At 37.7% G+C, this 15,439-nt stretch overlaps 1 protein-coding gene and 1 long non-coding RNA gene across 2 annotated transcripts in view; both read right to left on the bottom strand.

Moving 5' to 3' along the window:
- The window catches only part of LOC142977742 (uncharacterized), a 74,601-nt gene that overhangs the window by 2,709 nt on the left and 56,453 nt on the right, over positions 1 to 15,439 (bottom strand). The window contains exons 4-10 of the mRNA XM_076121824.1: positions 15,338 to 15,435; positions 14,251 to 14,343; positions 12,087 to 12,116; positions 9,894 to 10,007; positions 8,928 to 9,152; positions 8,363 to 8,503; positions 7,836 to 7,965 (exon numbers count right to left, since the gene is read on the bottom strand). Coding sequence (XP_075977939.1) covers positions 7,836 to 7,965; positions 8,363 to 8,503; positions 8,928 to 9,152; positions 9,894 to 10,007; positions 12,087 to 12,116; positions 14,251 to 14,343; positions 15,338 to 15,435 — 831 coding nt within the window. The remainder of the gene's footprint in view (positions 1 to 7,835; positions 7,966 to 8,362; positions 8,504 to 8,927; positions 9,153 to 9,893; positions 10,008 to 12,086; positions 12,117 to 14,250; positions 14,344 to 15,337; positions 15,436 to 15,439) is intronic.
- Positions 4,191 to 6,038, bottom strand: LOC142977667 (uncharacterized). The gene is made up of 2 exons (XR_012959720.1): positions 5,875 to 6,038; positions 4,191 to 4,650 (listed from the first exon to the last, which is right to left on the bottom strand). It is a non-coding gene; the product is annotated as an uncharacterized LOC142977667 (long non-coding RNA).

The raw sequence follows: 15,439 nt of genomic DNA, 5'->3' as shown, positions 1-15,439 counted from the left end.
CTAATGCATGGTTTCTGAGGTACATTTAGCGGTAGTTATCTATTCAATAGCATTTAAGCTGATATAAACAAGGCAATTTGAACACTACCGCTAAAAATGCCTCAGAAACCGGGCATAAGTTCGACGACACAGGTAAATCGTATTTAAATACAAAGTAAAATAAAACAAAGTAGGTTATATATAACTATTTAATCTGTGAAGTACAAAAATATATTAACCATGCTATGATCAGAAAACGTCCACATTGATTCCGTCTTCTTCTTATCGTATGGTTAGTGGTTAAAGTTATTCCAGCCGCCCGAAGGCCTTTGACGTTTATTGATTTCGTAATACTCGTATATCTAGAATTTTGTTATTCTTGTGTGATATTCACAGCAGTCACAATCGAGACGTGTAAATAGAAAGTAGTGCCAATATGGCAGGTTTCTTGTTTTTGTGTCTTTGTGTGGGCGCTGCTATATGTCAAGGTACGAGGATAAATAATTTAGCCACATCGACATACTTGCAACGGACACTTGACGTTCAACCTTCGATGGGAGTATCATATCATATGTTTGACTTTGTGTATACGGATAGAATCAAACGGGACTTGATCCACGATAATCACAACTGTCAACTGGGTACAGCAAAGTTTGGCACTCTATGCGTGCCATGTGAAATGTAAGTGTTTGTGTTTTGTAACCAAATATTTCGATAATCCAGTATGTATTTGTAAATTGTGTGTAGTTTTGCTTATTTTTAGCATAGTTTTAATAATTTGTAATTAATATTGATTGTAAATATTCCTTTGTCACTACTAAGAACTAATCGGAGGCTTCATAGCATCGTCAATAGCTTTAAAAGTGATATTTTCGTATTTAATTATTTACGGACGTATCTCAAAACTTACTGATATAGTAATCAACTAACTGTTAATTGCAACTTTTTGAACAGATCGTTTATTTTTGTAAATTTCTGACATTTTGTTCCTACATGATTAAATGTCACAACTAGGACATACAATTTTGCATACAAATAACTGATAAAGATTTTTATAAAACAAGTTATCATACTTACACAACATAATTATAATACCAACGTGTTATGACAATATTATTTAATATTTATGTCATAATCATATTTACCATAACAACTAATGATATAAACTTAATTTCGTAGAAAAGATAAATTTAAATGCAAAGTTTTGCAAGTCAGAATCATTTTTTGGCATAAATTTCATATCAATAAAAATTAATAAATAGAACTATCATAACCCGTAAAGTTATTATGTAAGGTCGGTTTCGCAGCGATTCGCTTTCGTCACTACGTTTATTGTTAAAAACATATTCCAGTAGCTCGATTCTCTACTACTACCGACAACCGACCTGTCATCGAGAAATATTGTATGAAAATCTGATCAGCGCCTCTGACGGACGTCTTAGGAAATATTTTGGTAGTACATTCTAAATAGGGAATGCAAATCTCGCGAGATTGGGGCTCCAGCGAGATCTCGCGAGATCATGAATACAATACCGCGAGATCTCGTCAATTTCGAGATCCCGCGAGATTGGTAGTTTTGTGTGTGTTTTTTTTTCAAATAATTAATATATTATAGCAATTACAGAAATGAAAAAAAGGCATTGTAAGATAAACATTTATTTTTATTTTTTCATCGAACATTGTTTGACCTATGTCTGTAATTTTAATTTTTTAATAAACTTTTAAGAAATAAACTTTGACGTACGTATCTATGAAATAATAAATACAAAATGGAACCAGTCTTCTCTAATCTCAGCTAATAACAAACAAGAATATTTTAGTATTAAAACTGTTCTCTTATAATAAACGAAACAACGAGAAGTAAAAAAAATAAACTTATTATCTAAGTTCAGTTGAAGCTGACTACTAAACTAAGATATTATCATCAATTAAATAAAATTATATATACTCATGAGATCCATTACATATTACAGATTAATTAACAAAATATACCGATTAGTCAGTTCTAATAATCGTGATATGGGCGTTTTTATGTTCGATTTCAATCTCGTTAATCTCGCGAGATCTCGTCTTTTTTCCCCCCGAGATTAATCTCGCTCAGAAAGGCCGAGATCTCGCGAGATCGAGATCTCGCGAGAACGAGATTGCATTCCCTAATTCTAAATGTCAAAATTTCGATAGCTAGCCGGTTGTCGGTAGTCGATAGTGGTAGAAAATCGAGGTACAGAAATAGCTTTGTAAAATTATGCCAAACGAACCAAATTATGCTGAATATCAACTCTGCTATGCCGTCCTAAAAGCATACCATTTTACATTCTTACTCATAACAATCTGCACAATTGTTGACCAGAAATTTCTCCTGTGGCCAAGTTAAGGTCCTCGGTCGTACAGGTTCTGGGACATAGAGGGCACTGGAGCAGATGTGCCAAGGTTTGTAATGCTGCAACGCAGTCACAGCCATCTTGATTAGTTAATCCCCATTCGCGCATTGTACTCGCAATCGGTTCGGGCGCGTTCCCACTATGTCGTGACGACAGATAATCGTGTAGTTTTAAGTGTCGTGGCTTATATGTTTAAATGGAGGTGTTCACATATAGAACGTCACGACTTACTGTCGTCTACGACATTTTTTGCAGTGACGACAGATTATCGTGACAATGGGGACGGCTAGATACGACAGTCACAAAACAATAAAATTTTTGACGACAAACAAATTTTATAGACGACAGTCGTCCAACGATAAATTAATCATTACGACATAGTGGTAACGCGTCCTTAAGGAACCTCCAGACAGGCCATTGCCGGTCGTGTCCATTTTGGATAACTTGGAGATGCGTTGGCTTATGACATATCAAGCGGAAGCCTAAGTGTAACTGTGGTAGTGTTTATTTATTCATAAATTTGTTTACAAAGTAATATACGGACTAAATGTCGAAGGCAAATTTTACCAGTCTGATCAGATTGGTGGAGGTATTGACAAAAATAGCTGTTTCAAAAAGAAAAAGTTGCACAGGGTTATAATTAAATAGCCATGTATAACATGTACATAATAGTTCATAATTATGCAATTCACAATATTTATACTGATAATTCTCTTTTTCTATTTTCTTGCAGATATGAGGATGCTACTGGGAAAACGTGTCCTAATCCTAACCCCTATTATGTTTAGAAATAAGATAAATAAAGCAAAATCACAATCCAATAAGAATAAGTAGGTAAATTATATTATTGTAACTTTTAAACTTTCGCGTTGCATGTTTATTGTACGATAGAATTCGGGAATTAACTAACACTAATTGTACCTTGAAATGCTGCGGTCAGCCTGCGACCATGGCCAGTGTAACCTGCGCCGGAACGTCAAGTTAGTTCCCGCATTCTATTATATAAACTATATTATTGTATATAATTATAAATTAAATATAATGTGACCATCTATATGACATAGAATATCTGTCTAAGAATTCTATGACTATTAAAATTCTAACTAAGTAGCTCGGCACTGAATTCTATGTGATAAGCTATTTGATAGATATTAAGAAATGGTAAAACCGGTCCTTGGTATTGTTAATCCGAAATTGACCTCGAAAAGTATACATGTTTTTTTTATATTATAGGAACGGTTCTCAAACTTGCCTGCTGCATCAACAACAGTATTTTGGCAATATATTGAATAAACTAAGACTGTGTCCAGAAGGGACAGATTTGCTGCGATTCTTTCGCGCTTATTTTGCGGCAACGTTCTGTACTACAAGGAGCGTGAGTTTTGCGCGTGTTTTGAATTCGCGCGAAACTTATTAGTTTATTGAAATGTTACATGAGTTTTACATTTCTTAGAGGACGCAATTTTATTTTTGGAACATGTAGGGGGGGTCCACAGAAGCTTAACTTGAAGTTTGTGGGGTCGACACTCTTGTCCCCCGGCCGCCATCTTGGATAAGGGGGTGGAAACACTTTTTTCGCTATATCTCGGAAACTATGCGTCTTACAATAAAATTGTAAAAGCATAATTTGTAGCAAATTATTTTACCTACTTATATGTTTAATAACTTTTTGCCCTCAAATTGTAACATTTCAATGGACTATATGGACAACCCAGTATTTCGGTAACGCGCGAACGAACCCGCGGCGAATTTGCCTTTTCTGGCCATGGTCTAAGATGAACTTAGTGAAAAATTTAAACCAAACATAAGGGTGGAAAATAAAACATACAATAAAAAAAAAAATATAATTTTGAAAATAGTTATATGTTTTATACATATGTATTATATATACACGTGTCATAAACCTGGTATGAAATGTACGGGTCTCGTTGCATCTGTTTCTTATATGTAATGGCACCATGATTTCCAAATGTATGCACGCGTACCTATAACTTTTGAACAACCAAACAAAAAGGGATATTTTTTTTATATGTCTGTAACTGTTAGGAAAGAGTATGTATGGGATCGATGGGATCAAAATTTTATGGGAATGGAATCAATGAGATAAAATTATATTATATCCTGTCCGCTAGTATTTAATATTTGCTTTAAAACAGTATTTCTTCCTCTTTACAAAAAATAGATGCATTGAGTTTAATAGAAATGATGTTTTCATTTAATTTTTATAGTCATCTGGTAGGAAATCATGTATATTCGTAGTTTCTGCAGACGACTGATCTTCTTGGCGAGCCTGTAAAATAAAATTATTTAATTATCAGGTTAAGTGTTTTCAATCAATATAGCGGCATTTGAACCGAGCGTCTCCGTGATTGAGAGGGCACGTAAAAAGTCAGTCCTCCACACCTCAGTCCTGGGTTCCCTTTTTTGCCTAATTTATTTATCTAAAAGCGTTTTTATGAGACTACACTATCAGTATTATTTTTCCACGTATTTTAGTCATTATAAAAAAAAACAGACCAAGGAGTCGGCTTCCATGTTTTCTTGTGGCTTTTCTACAGCATATAACAATTAGAGCACTCGCACCTTCACAAAGTGGAAACAGCATGGAGACTGTCGCCATTAATTAGGTAATTACGAAGTTTAAGCCACAAAACGTCACAATCAATACCATCGTCAATTATGACGTAAAATTAACACTAAAATTGTAATTGGTTTTTGTGGTTAAATTAACGTCAATATTTTTTCCATCGATCGAAGTAAATCCAAACCACAGTTACTCTATAAGGGTACAAAAGAAACCAAAGCGTGATAATTTGACGTCACTTATCATAAAAGACGGCTAAGTAGGCTGGAAACTAGTAAAGCTTTTTGTGACATAACGTGGTACGGGACTTTGTTTATAGAGTCCAGCTGGCTTATCACGTATCTCAGTTGACAACTAGTGTACGTCAAATTGATGTTCACTATTCAGTACATTGCTGCTTTGACGTAATATGTCAATCACCATATCCTTAGGGAGAAAACAATGTATAGCATAGCTTTCAAATAGTTACTGAAATACGTGATAGCCCCCCAGGTGTGCGCACAATTCACATGTGCACTCACTATTCTTTTACTCTCATAGCCTGGTAGGACGGATAACCGATATGGCCAGTGAGATGTGCGGCGTAAGACCATAGGCTTTATGTGCTCTCCAAGGCACTGAGATCTATGGCGACTTCTAACAGAAGATCTCAGAGAAGTCTTCTTGACCCAATCCAAGATTCGAATCCGAGACCTCTGCATGGCATTCATTAACCGCGCCACAGAGGCAATCAATATTAAATTATTTGTACTTTAAGTACACATAAACTGGGATTTTCATAATATCGACAAACGCATAATCCACAACGCACAACATTTGCACTTTATTTTCCTTAATTTACTGACGGGCAACTGACATTGAGGAGATTCTAAATAAAATACAGAATTCTAAATTTACTAAGTATATAAATAAAACTTGTATTGTACTTACATCAAAAGGTATGCAACGATTTTCAGTGCTTGAGCCATCTGGACATCTCACACCGTAGACATTGGACTTCATAACATCGAAGCTCAAATACGCGAATATTACGAACAAAATATAGAGTAGCTTCATTGTAATGTGATCCCTGGTACAGTCGTGAGTGAGTTGGTTCTGACTCAGAACATCCTTTTATAGGTGATTATTTGTGTAGGTATTTATGACACATCATGCTACCTTCAAGTCATATTTATTGTTCGACGTTTTGAAAAACGACAATGTAACAGTTTGAAACCTGCAGCTCGATTCTCTACAACTATCGGCTACCGACAACCGGCTAGCTATCGAGAAATTTTGCGCTAAAATCTGTAGCACGATTCTCTACAACTATCAGTTACCGACAACCTGCTAGCTATCGAGAAATTTTGCACGAAAATCTGATCACCACCTCTAGCGGGCTTCTTAGGAACTATTTTGGTAGTACATTTTAAATGTCAAACTTCAGATACTCGACGGTACCGCCAATAGAAAATCGCGCTACTGTTACCCACTCCAATAGTATTGTTAATTTCATTTACAAAAGAAAAAGAAACAAAAGGTAACTTGTATTTAACCAGATACCTGCTTGAGGAATATTTTTTCTCCCACTTCTGGGCAACGGTTAGGTAACAAGTCCACCTGGTCAAGTACGTATTCAATAAATGAATTAGACATTTTTTTAGGTATGCAAGATTGCATCACGACGCGGTGACGTTTTCCGTTAAGCAAGTGATAATTACTTCTAAGCATTTGATTGAAATATGCACACCAAAAAAATCACATACCTACATGTTGAGGCCAGATTTTAGACTATAAAGGCAATTTGCATTAAACAGGAAAATATGATATGATTGTGGTATTTCTGAGGTTTCGAGTAGTATGTCCAATTAGAAGAATTACCGGTAACATGCTTGTCGCTATTGAGGAAAAAGCCTTTATTAATTACGTAGGAGCTGTATAACACAGCGATATTATACCTTATATAAAACCAATTCTATTGCACAATATTCAGACAGAAATATTTAATGCACCATGAACTTTGAACTTTCCATACTCGGTCCCTAACACACATTTAAAAAATATAAATGTGTAATCGATGAAGGCCCTTTTGCAAAGAGCCGCAATTCCGTTCATTAGGTCAAATTTACCTCAGAGTGTACTAGTGTAGTTTTCCGGGTTCGCTTAATTTATTTACGACAATAGACAGCCGTTCGATGTAACTTCACAAATATAATAAAACAGTTCATATATAAATGTGCTGGATAGATAAACAAATGCTCGTGCTTGAAAAATATCTTATTCAGTAATTCGAAGACTAATCTCGAGAGCGGGTGCTGAGGGGAGACGTGGAAAGTCGGCCGCTCCAGCGGCTCGAACAACTGTGACGTCATAGTCCGGTGACTTTGTTGGAGCGGTGGTGGCTCTTCTCCCTACGTCCGCTCACCAGTAAGTTGCATCTGAGGAACGTTGCCCGAACACATTCACGACCCTCTCACTAAATTCTATTTTATGCTATAAACTTTTCCCTTTTACACCTCCCACGCAAGTGGTCGAAGGTTCGAACCCGAGGCAACACACCAATGACTTTTCGAAGTTATGTGTGTATTAGAAATAATTATCACATGCTCACACGGTGAAGGAAAACATTGTGAGGAAACCTTGCATGCCAAAAATTTGTTTAATACATTTATCGAGGGCATGCAAAGTCCTCAACCCCCACTTGGCCAGTGTGGTGGACTCATGGCCTCCCCTCCCACATTACGGGAGGAGACTCTTGCCCAGCAGTGGGACATTAATGGGTTAAATTGATAATTTAATATATACTTTTTTCTTTTTAATCTTAATGAGTATCCTTTTATTGGACTGAGCTACTTACCTTACCTTTAACGAAACATTTGACATAAGGTAGTACAAAGTGACTGTAAGTGTACCTGTATGGTGTAGGCGATGTGTCGAAGTAGTAGCAACATGCCGGGCGCGGCGAGCAGCACCAGCGCGAGGATGGCGACGCCGAGCGCCAGCGTACGCCGTGCCGCCCACACCACGCCGTCCCCGCGCTCCCTGCACACATACAATACAAATATCATTGGACAACTCACACACGGTTATTTGGTTCCAAACTAAGCAGAGCGTGAAATGATGAAATGACAATGATATGTTCCGAATACTCACTCATGATTGGGTGAGATACGGTTATCATTGGCCGACGAGAAGAACCGACGAGAAACTCATAGAAAACTGTTTTATTTTTAAAAGTGATAATTATTTCTACTGGACATCACGCCTTCGGTCCTGTATGACAAGATGTATCGATGTAAATGACGCAATGGAAGTTTGTAAGGATTGTACCAAGTCGCGTTATCTGGGCTCTGCCTGTGTCTCTGTGATTTTATGTTTATATGTGTTACTATAATATAAAAATATATTATGTATTGAAGTACGACACAAAAATACTTACCCAACGATATTCCACAAGTTTTCCTGTAAAACCTTCATCTTATGTAGATACATAGACCACTCGGCTATGTGGTGACTAATGTTGGAATGCTGTTCAGCTCCTGATTGGTACGACTTCACTATCTTCTGTAACCGTTCAAAGCTGGAATTTAATATAAAAAATATCACGCACACATTTTTTTTGGTTCATAATTTGCTTTTGAAACTATAGGTTCGAAAAATAGACATAAAGAAGAAAAAGAAAGGAAGGAGGTCCCGCACTAAGAACTGCTGTTGTTTCGCGGGGATTTATACCTTAATGATGGTGAAATGGTTAGGTATATGAAATTAGCAAAACAAAACGAGAAAATTAAAGTCCACGTGGAAGAAGTCGCGGGCGATCGCTAGTATAGCTACTCGTATACTGTCATTCAGTTGCCATTTCGTTTCTTAGCTAATCGTGACATCAAAATAATTATAATTTCAAACCTTCCAAAACAGGATTCTGAACCCGCCACTGATTGTGACTGTACATTAAACTTGAACACAAGATATTTTTATTCCAATAATATTTTTTCAATACTTACAAATGTAAAATATCTTCTATCAATCTCATTTCGCTGAATATCTTTTCCGCTTCTAAATACTGGGCTGTGGAGTTCAAGCTATCTCTACCAAAGTCCAGATGAGATTGAACGGTGGCCATATTAGCTGGATTAAGTTCATCAGCTGTGATGCCCGAAGCTGTTATCACAAGGGATAATGACAAGTCTTCTCTCGATTTGAGGAGTTCTGACGACGCTGATAGTAGCCTGAAAGAAATTGCATAATAATTTATAGCCCCGTACTGACTGATCGAGCAGCCTCGCGAGGTCTCTTTTCTTTCAAATAGAAATGAGCGGGACCGAGATATTGCCTCGCGAAGCTGCTCGGTCAGTCAGTACGCGGCTAATTAAGTTTTTGGGGATCGGAGCAAGTGGCGTTCTTTGGTTCCTGACTGCTAAAGGAGAAAACAGTCGTGATTTATGTATGTATCTATAAAGGAGCTGATATCGTTGAATTTTAAACAGATAAAAAGAGAATATTACCACACAACCCAATTCCAGAGTTCTCGAGGAGACCTTTTGCTGTAATGTTTGTGTTTATTGATTTTTATTTGTCCCTCTAATTTAAACAAAAAAAAGATCTTTAAAATATTTTATAAAATCGTTATTGGTTTTACAGACGTACGAGTAGCTTTGCTCGGGCCCGTTCTTTCTGTTTCCAATTGATCTCCGCGCCCTTGGCAGTCCCGACTTAAAAGTAGATAATCTATCGTAATCATTATTGTTTCTCTTCATTGGGGACGAGAGTCTTTGGTGAGTGAGAGGCTTCGTAAAACATAAAAAAATTGCGGTTCTCCGTGTTGCATAATCATCATCATTGGCTTATGTCCATCTATTGCAGACGAGTCAGGTAACTCCGTGCTTACTAACTCTATTATTGTATTGAAAATGCGGGTCCAAAATCACATATTGGAATGGTCGTAATAAGTTAAATTGATTTATAATTACCTCCACAAAGAAGACGTGGTAGACTTCACCCCCCTTGCGACATACAGTAACAGTACTGCGTTGATATCTTCATATATTTTCGTTCGTTTAAACGCCTCTACTTTGTTTAAACTCCTGAAACATGGAACACAGTAAATTTTAATACAAATATTGACACGCTTGTTATACCCGAAACTGTAGACCAGGAGTGTACGAAATACACCGTCGTTTCGCCGTTAAGAATGATAGCCCTATGCTATAGAGGGCGGGTCTATTGACATATTCCTGGCCAGTTACCAAACTTCGAGCTTCCTATAAAAATTTGATAAATATCAATAGTAGTAGTACTTGGTCCGAATCGGAAATCAATCAAGACATTTAGTTAATTTTACCAAAATTTATATTTACTTTTTTTATCTGCGTTTTAAAAAATAAGGGTTTCGTTCACAAACTGGGACTCTCAACGTGGAATCGTCAACGATTTGTTGACTAAAACCCAATCCTAGTTTGTGTATGTACAAAGAATAATCTCTTATTATAATTTTTTTACAGATACCAGAATCAAATGGATAAAAGGTACTAAGGAGAAGTGCTTCTACGTAATTACATAGCTTGAACATAGTTCTTAATACTTGAACATTCTCATTATCATCAAGCTGTAACTTTATAAGTCTACGAGAAAATCAAGAGCAACTTGTTAAATTAAACTAAGTTTGCAGATTACGCAGTCCGTTTAACTTTTAAAATTCCTAGTATTACACGCAGTTCGAGAGTTTCCGAAGGCAGAGGATTAAAAGTAAGATGGCTGATTTTATACCGTTACTTTCACAAAAATAATTACATTTTGTTCTACTTTTTGACTCAACTCATTTTGAAAATGTCTCATGGACAAATAAACGAAATAAATTCATACCACGTGTTACAGAAACCAAATAGTATTTTAAATCCTTAATACGATAAGTAAGTTTTAAAATTCCAGTTTAGCTATGCTACTATGAATTTCTATATAAAAATTCCCCGGGGTCACAACTCGAACGCAACAATCTCGCATGAATGCAAAAAAACACATGCATTCTCCCTTCGCGGAAATTAGGATTAAACGTCTGCGCACACTATCCTTTAGCATACCATGATCGTGCTAGGAACTTGACGAGCACGAAAAGCCATCGGATACGCTCTACTTTGCCCACTGAAATGGGTGAGCAGTGTTCTGGACCCGTTTGCAACCGGTTTGCAACCCGTATGTAACACGATAGGAATCCTTTTAATTCGCTCGTGCAGCACATGTAGACGAAATGCACTTAGTTACTTAGCACATAAGGCCCCCACAGACAGTTGTGCTTGCCAGTCGGTAAAGGATCTGTGGGTTAAGCGAACGCTGGCGCGGTCGTTCCGTAGGTGGATGATCGCATAGTGGTATTTGAATTAGGCGGCTCCGTGCTTCAGAGGGCACGTAAAAAGTCGGTCCCGATTGTTATCAATTAAAATAACAGTCGTTAAGCCACGTCAAAGGCCTTCGCGGCTTGAACAACCTTGACACTAGGTTGACCAATAACCATACGATAAGACTTAGTTGATAGTTGAACTCTCGTTGAAGTAACGAATTGACTGGCAACAGAGTAACGCGTCTAAAACGGTCAAACTCCCCGATCCGACCCGCTTGCTAATAATTGTTCCCTCTGACAAATAGTTGACGCTCTGTGCATGGCGCGGGACGGTGTAGGTCGGTGATAAAACGGTTTACTAGAATATTTTTCTGGCTGTTACGTTCCTAGCACGGTCATGGTATGCTACGGGATAGTGGGCACAGACCTTTTTTGTACAAACCGGCATGTCATTATACAATTATACATCGATTCTAAGAATAATACCTATTATTTTTTATTCCTTTAGGTTTTTTGAGCTTTGCCTGACTAGGACGCCATGGCGACGTCACTGGCTGCGTATCTAAGCAGTTAGTATTGAAATGTATGTCACCTAACTCACGTGGCGACGGTGTGGCAAGGTGACATTGCGATATTAACTGCTTGGATACGTAGCCAGCAACGGCGCCATGCCGGCCTAGTGAGGCAGGGCTATAAGAGCGGCGAGGCGACCATATTAACCACCGCGCCAAACTTACAATTTTAATATGCAATCTCTTTAAGTTAATAAGATAAGACAGATACATCAGTGTTGAGGTAACCTAGTTTAATAGTACATGATAATACTCACTTGATATTCATGAGGTCTTCCCTGAAATGGCTGCGTGTAAAAAACGATGATTTCATTTATTCATGTTGCCTACTTGCCCCGGGCAACAACATTCTCACTTGTGCCTTTGCATGTGGCACAATACAATTTGTTTTTAGTGAATTCTTGAGTCAATCTCAAGAGTTCGTAGAAATAATTTGACGTACCTATACGGGTATGTGTAGTTCACATTACATAACCTAAGTAATAATGATAATAATAATAATGTCCTCCTAGCCGGCTACGGCGGCCAGTTTCATTGAAACTGGCCATTTGTGCAGGACTTTGTTTATAGTGTCCAAGTGTGTGCACAATACACAGGTACACTCTCTATTCCATCACTCTCATAGTTTGGTGGGACGGATAACCGACACGACCAGTGAGAGGTCAGGCGCAGGACCGACGGCTTTACGTGCTCTCCGAGGCACGGAGGTCTTCGACCTCAACTTCCCAACTCCGGGCAATCTCTAAGAAATTCTTAACAGAAAATCTCAGAAAAGACTTTTTGGCCCGACCCAGGATTCGAACCCGAGACCTCTCGCACGGCAGCCGCATATACTACCGACCGCGCCACAGAGGCAGTTAAATAACCTAAGTATTATTTATTTTAATTATTAAGTTGTAAAATGATTTGAGTTTAGTAAAAATGTTTCACGCTGAAAATAACTTTCCACCTACGGCGGTACCCACGTGAATTTTACCCTCCTCGGGTGTGTATTTCTATATACCTATATACCAGACTCCTTAGGAAGTGGAAGAGAAGCACTAATAAAGATTAGTGGTTCTCTTCCACTTCCTAAGGAGTCTTCAGAACGAATTTCAACTTTCTACGCTCTGTAGTTGGGCTGTGCGTTGTCCATCAGTCAGTTAATCAATAACGGAAGAGTTTTTACAGATTATATATTGTTTTTTTTGAATACGTTACATTTTCATTGTCATAAATATGCTACAAGTTGGTCTGAAGCCAGCCCGCTTACGCAACAGTGGCAGCGGTTAACCGCGGGAGCGGATAGCCACGCGGATACAGACAAATTTGCAACCGCTTGAAAATTGACGGTGGTTTAAGTGCGTACAATCATAAGCAGTTGCATATTAAACTGTAAAAGGGCTAAGTCAAGACTGGCTGAACTAAGTCGTAATATTGCGGTTTTTATTACGCAATAAAGTTAAATTTTTTACTTATTAAACATCACGCAGACTGCGTGGTCTTTCCATTTTATAACATTTTCATTGCTGATCCTGCATGTTATTCGCCCTTTTAACTCCATTCGGGAGGAATTTTCGAAAATGCTCTCTTATTTTTCCAGTACATTGTTGCTATGACGTAACGCGTTAATCACTATAATCTAAGGTAAAAATGAATGTACAGCGTGGCTATCAAAATACTTGTCAACTGAGATGCGTAATAGCCCAGTTTTCTTTTTACATATTTTTAGACCAAGAAATATTTTACTATAACGCAAGTAGTTTCAGTACATACTCTATGTTTTATTGTATTTAATAAACAGCTGAAAATATATTCAGCATAATGTAGTTGTCAAATTATTATTTAAGGGGTCAGTAGTTAGAGACTCATGCCAAAATGCCTTGTTTGGCAGTTCACACAAAACACACTGCGTGTTCTAGAAATATTAGTTACGGCCACTAATTTCTATCTACCTAGAACCTAATATTAAGCATAGATATCCCAGACGCGTCATCGGAGATGGCGGGATGTCCTGGACGCATTTGTCGGATCTTGCTCAAAGGGCTTTGCCCAGCAGTGGGACTGCTGGGCTAGGGTCTTCTATCGGAGTGAGGGACGGATTAAGACATGAGTCTAACACGCTGGTCAAATCCGTGTTGGGAACTTTGTATTCCTTCAAGAACTGTTTTAAAGAACTCATAAACATGCAAGGTTCCATCATGATGTTTTTCCTTCATCATTAGAACAAGTGATCATTTGTAATACACACATAACTTGGAAAAGCGATTAGCCGCGTACTGACTGAGCGAGCAATATCTCGGTCCCGCTCATTTCGATCAGAAAGAAAAGAGACCTAGATATTGCCTCGCGAGGCTGCTCGGTCAGTCAGTACCTACGCGGCTATTGGTATATGATAAAATTATATAATAATTAGAATATAAATATATTACGGTTACTTACTATAAAGTCATAATGTGGTCTTGTATAATATTGTGCTTAGGGGCGTATTCGAGACAGTCATCAGTCGTTGCAAAAGCTGTCTGCAATGAGTCTCTGAAAAAAAAGTGATATATGTGTTCAATTATGGCGTTGTTTAAAACAATCGTATCACAGCCCAAAAACTATTTTATTTATTTTATTTTAAAAAAGACAACCTCCGCACTAAGAATTGCTCTCGTGTCGCGGGGACTTTGACAAACATACAAAAACCGGACACAAAGTTTAACCAGACCCGGAACAATTTTTTGTGGATTAAAATAATTGTCCCGTGTGGGAATCAAAACCCACGACCTACGCAATGGTAGCGGCGTGGCGACCTTAACCACTGCGCCACGGAGGCAGTAGCAGGTTTCCATTGTTTGTATAGCAATTCCTAATACGGGAGGTGTCTTAAAAAACAAAATCAGTAGCAATAGTTTCACAGTTTAGATACTATAATATATCCTTGCATTACACATGATTACTCCACTGATTGATAGCATAGCAGCATAGCACACCTCTGGTGGAAATGTAGCCGTATTCTGACAACTAGCCTATTAAGGATCATAGCTAGGTTTTGTATTATTTATAACACATGATGATTGGTAAATTACCTTATTGATATTATTCATGCTACCCGAGTTTGATAAGGAAAACCACTTAAATTCAGTAACTCGTTTTCACTATCACTAGAAATTATAAATAAAAAGTTTTGGCGTTTTGTGGTTCATTGCGAAATATAGTAATATAGTTAAATATTCCTACGTGAATATTGTCACGTAATCCAACCTTTTATTTTTAAAACGATAGCAGCGTTATTTTTCTTTTTACCACAATCAAATATAGTCTATCAACTCCAATACCATATTTAAAAAATCTACAAAATATTTAGAACGGCAATGTCACGAACAGTTTAACTGTAGACGTTTGTATGAGTGTTACGCATTTTGACTAAACGGGGATTCGAACCCGAGATCTTTCGGCAGTCGTATACACTACCGACCGCGCCACAGAGGCAGTATTATCTGATTGTGTGTGTATGTAATAAAAGAGAATGAAACGCACTTACGTGTCGAATTCTGCGGGCGACAGTAGGTACTGTGTGACAGTATGTCGCTCGTCCTGTAGGCTGACAACCAGCTCACCCATCGATAATACTGCGTTTACCTGT

The sequence above is a fragment of the Anticarsia gemmatalis genome, chromosome 13 (assembly GCF_050436995.1).
Source record: "Anticarsia gemmatalis isolate Benzon Research Colony breed Stoneville strain chromosome 13, ilAntGemm2 primary, whole genome shotgun sequence".
Classification (NCBI taxonomy): Eukaryota; Metazoa; Arthropoda; class Insecta; order Lepidoptera; family Erebidae; genus Anticarsia; species Anticarsia gemmatalis.
Note: the sequence above shows the minus strand (reverse complement) of the source record. Positions and strands in the feature narration are given on the sequence as shown.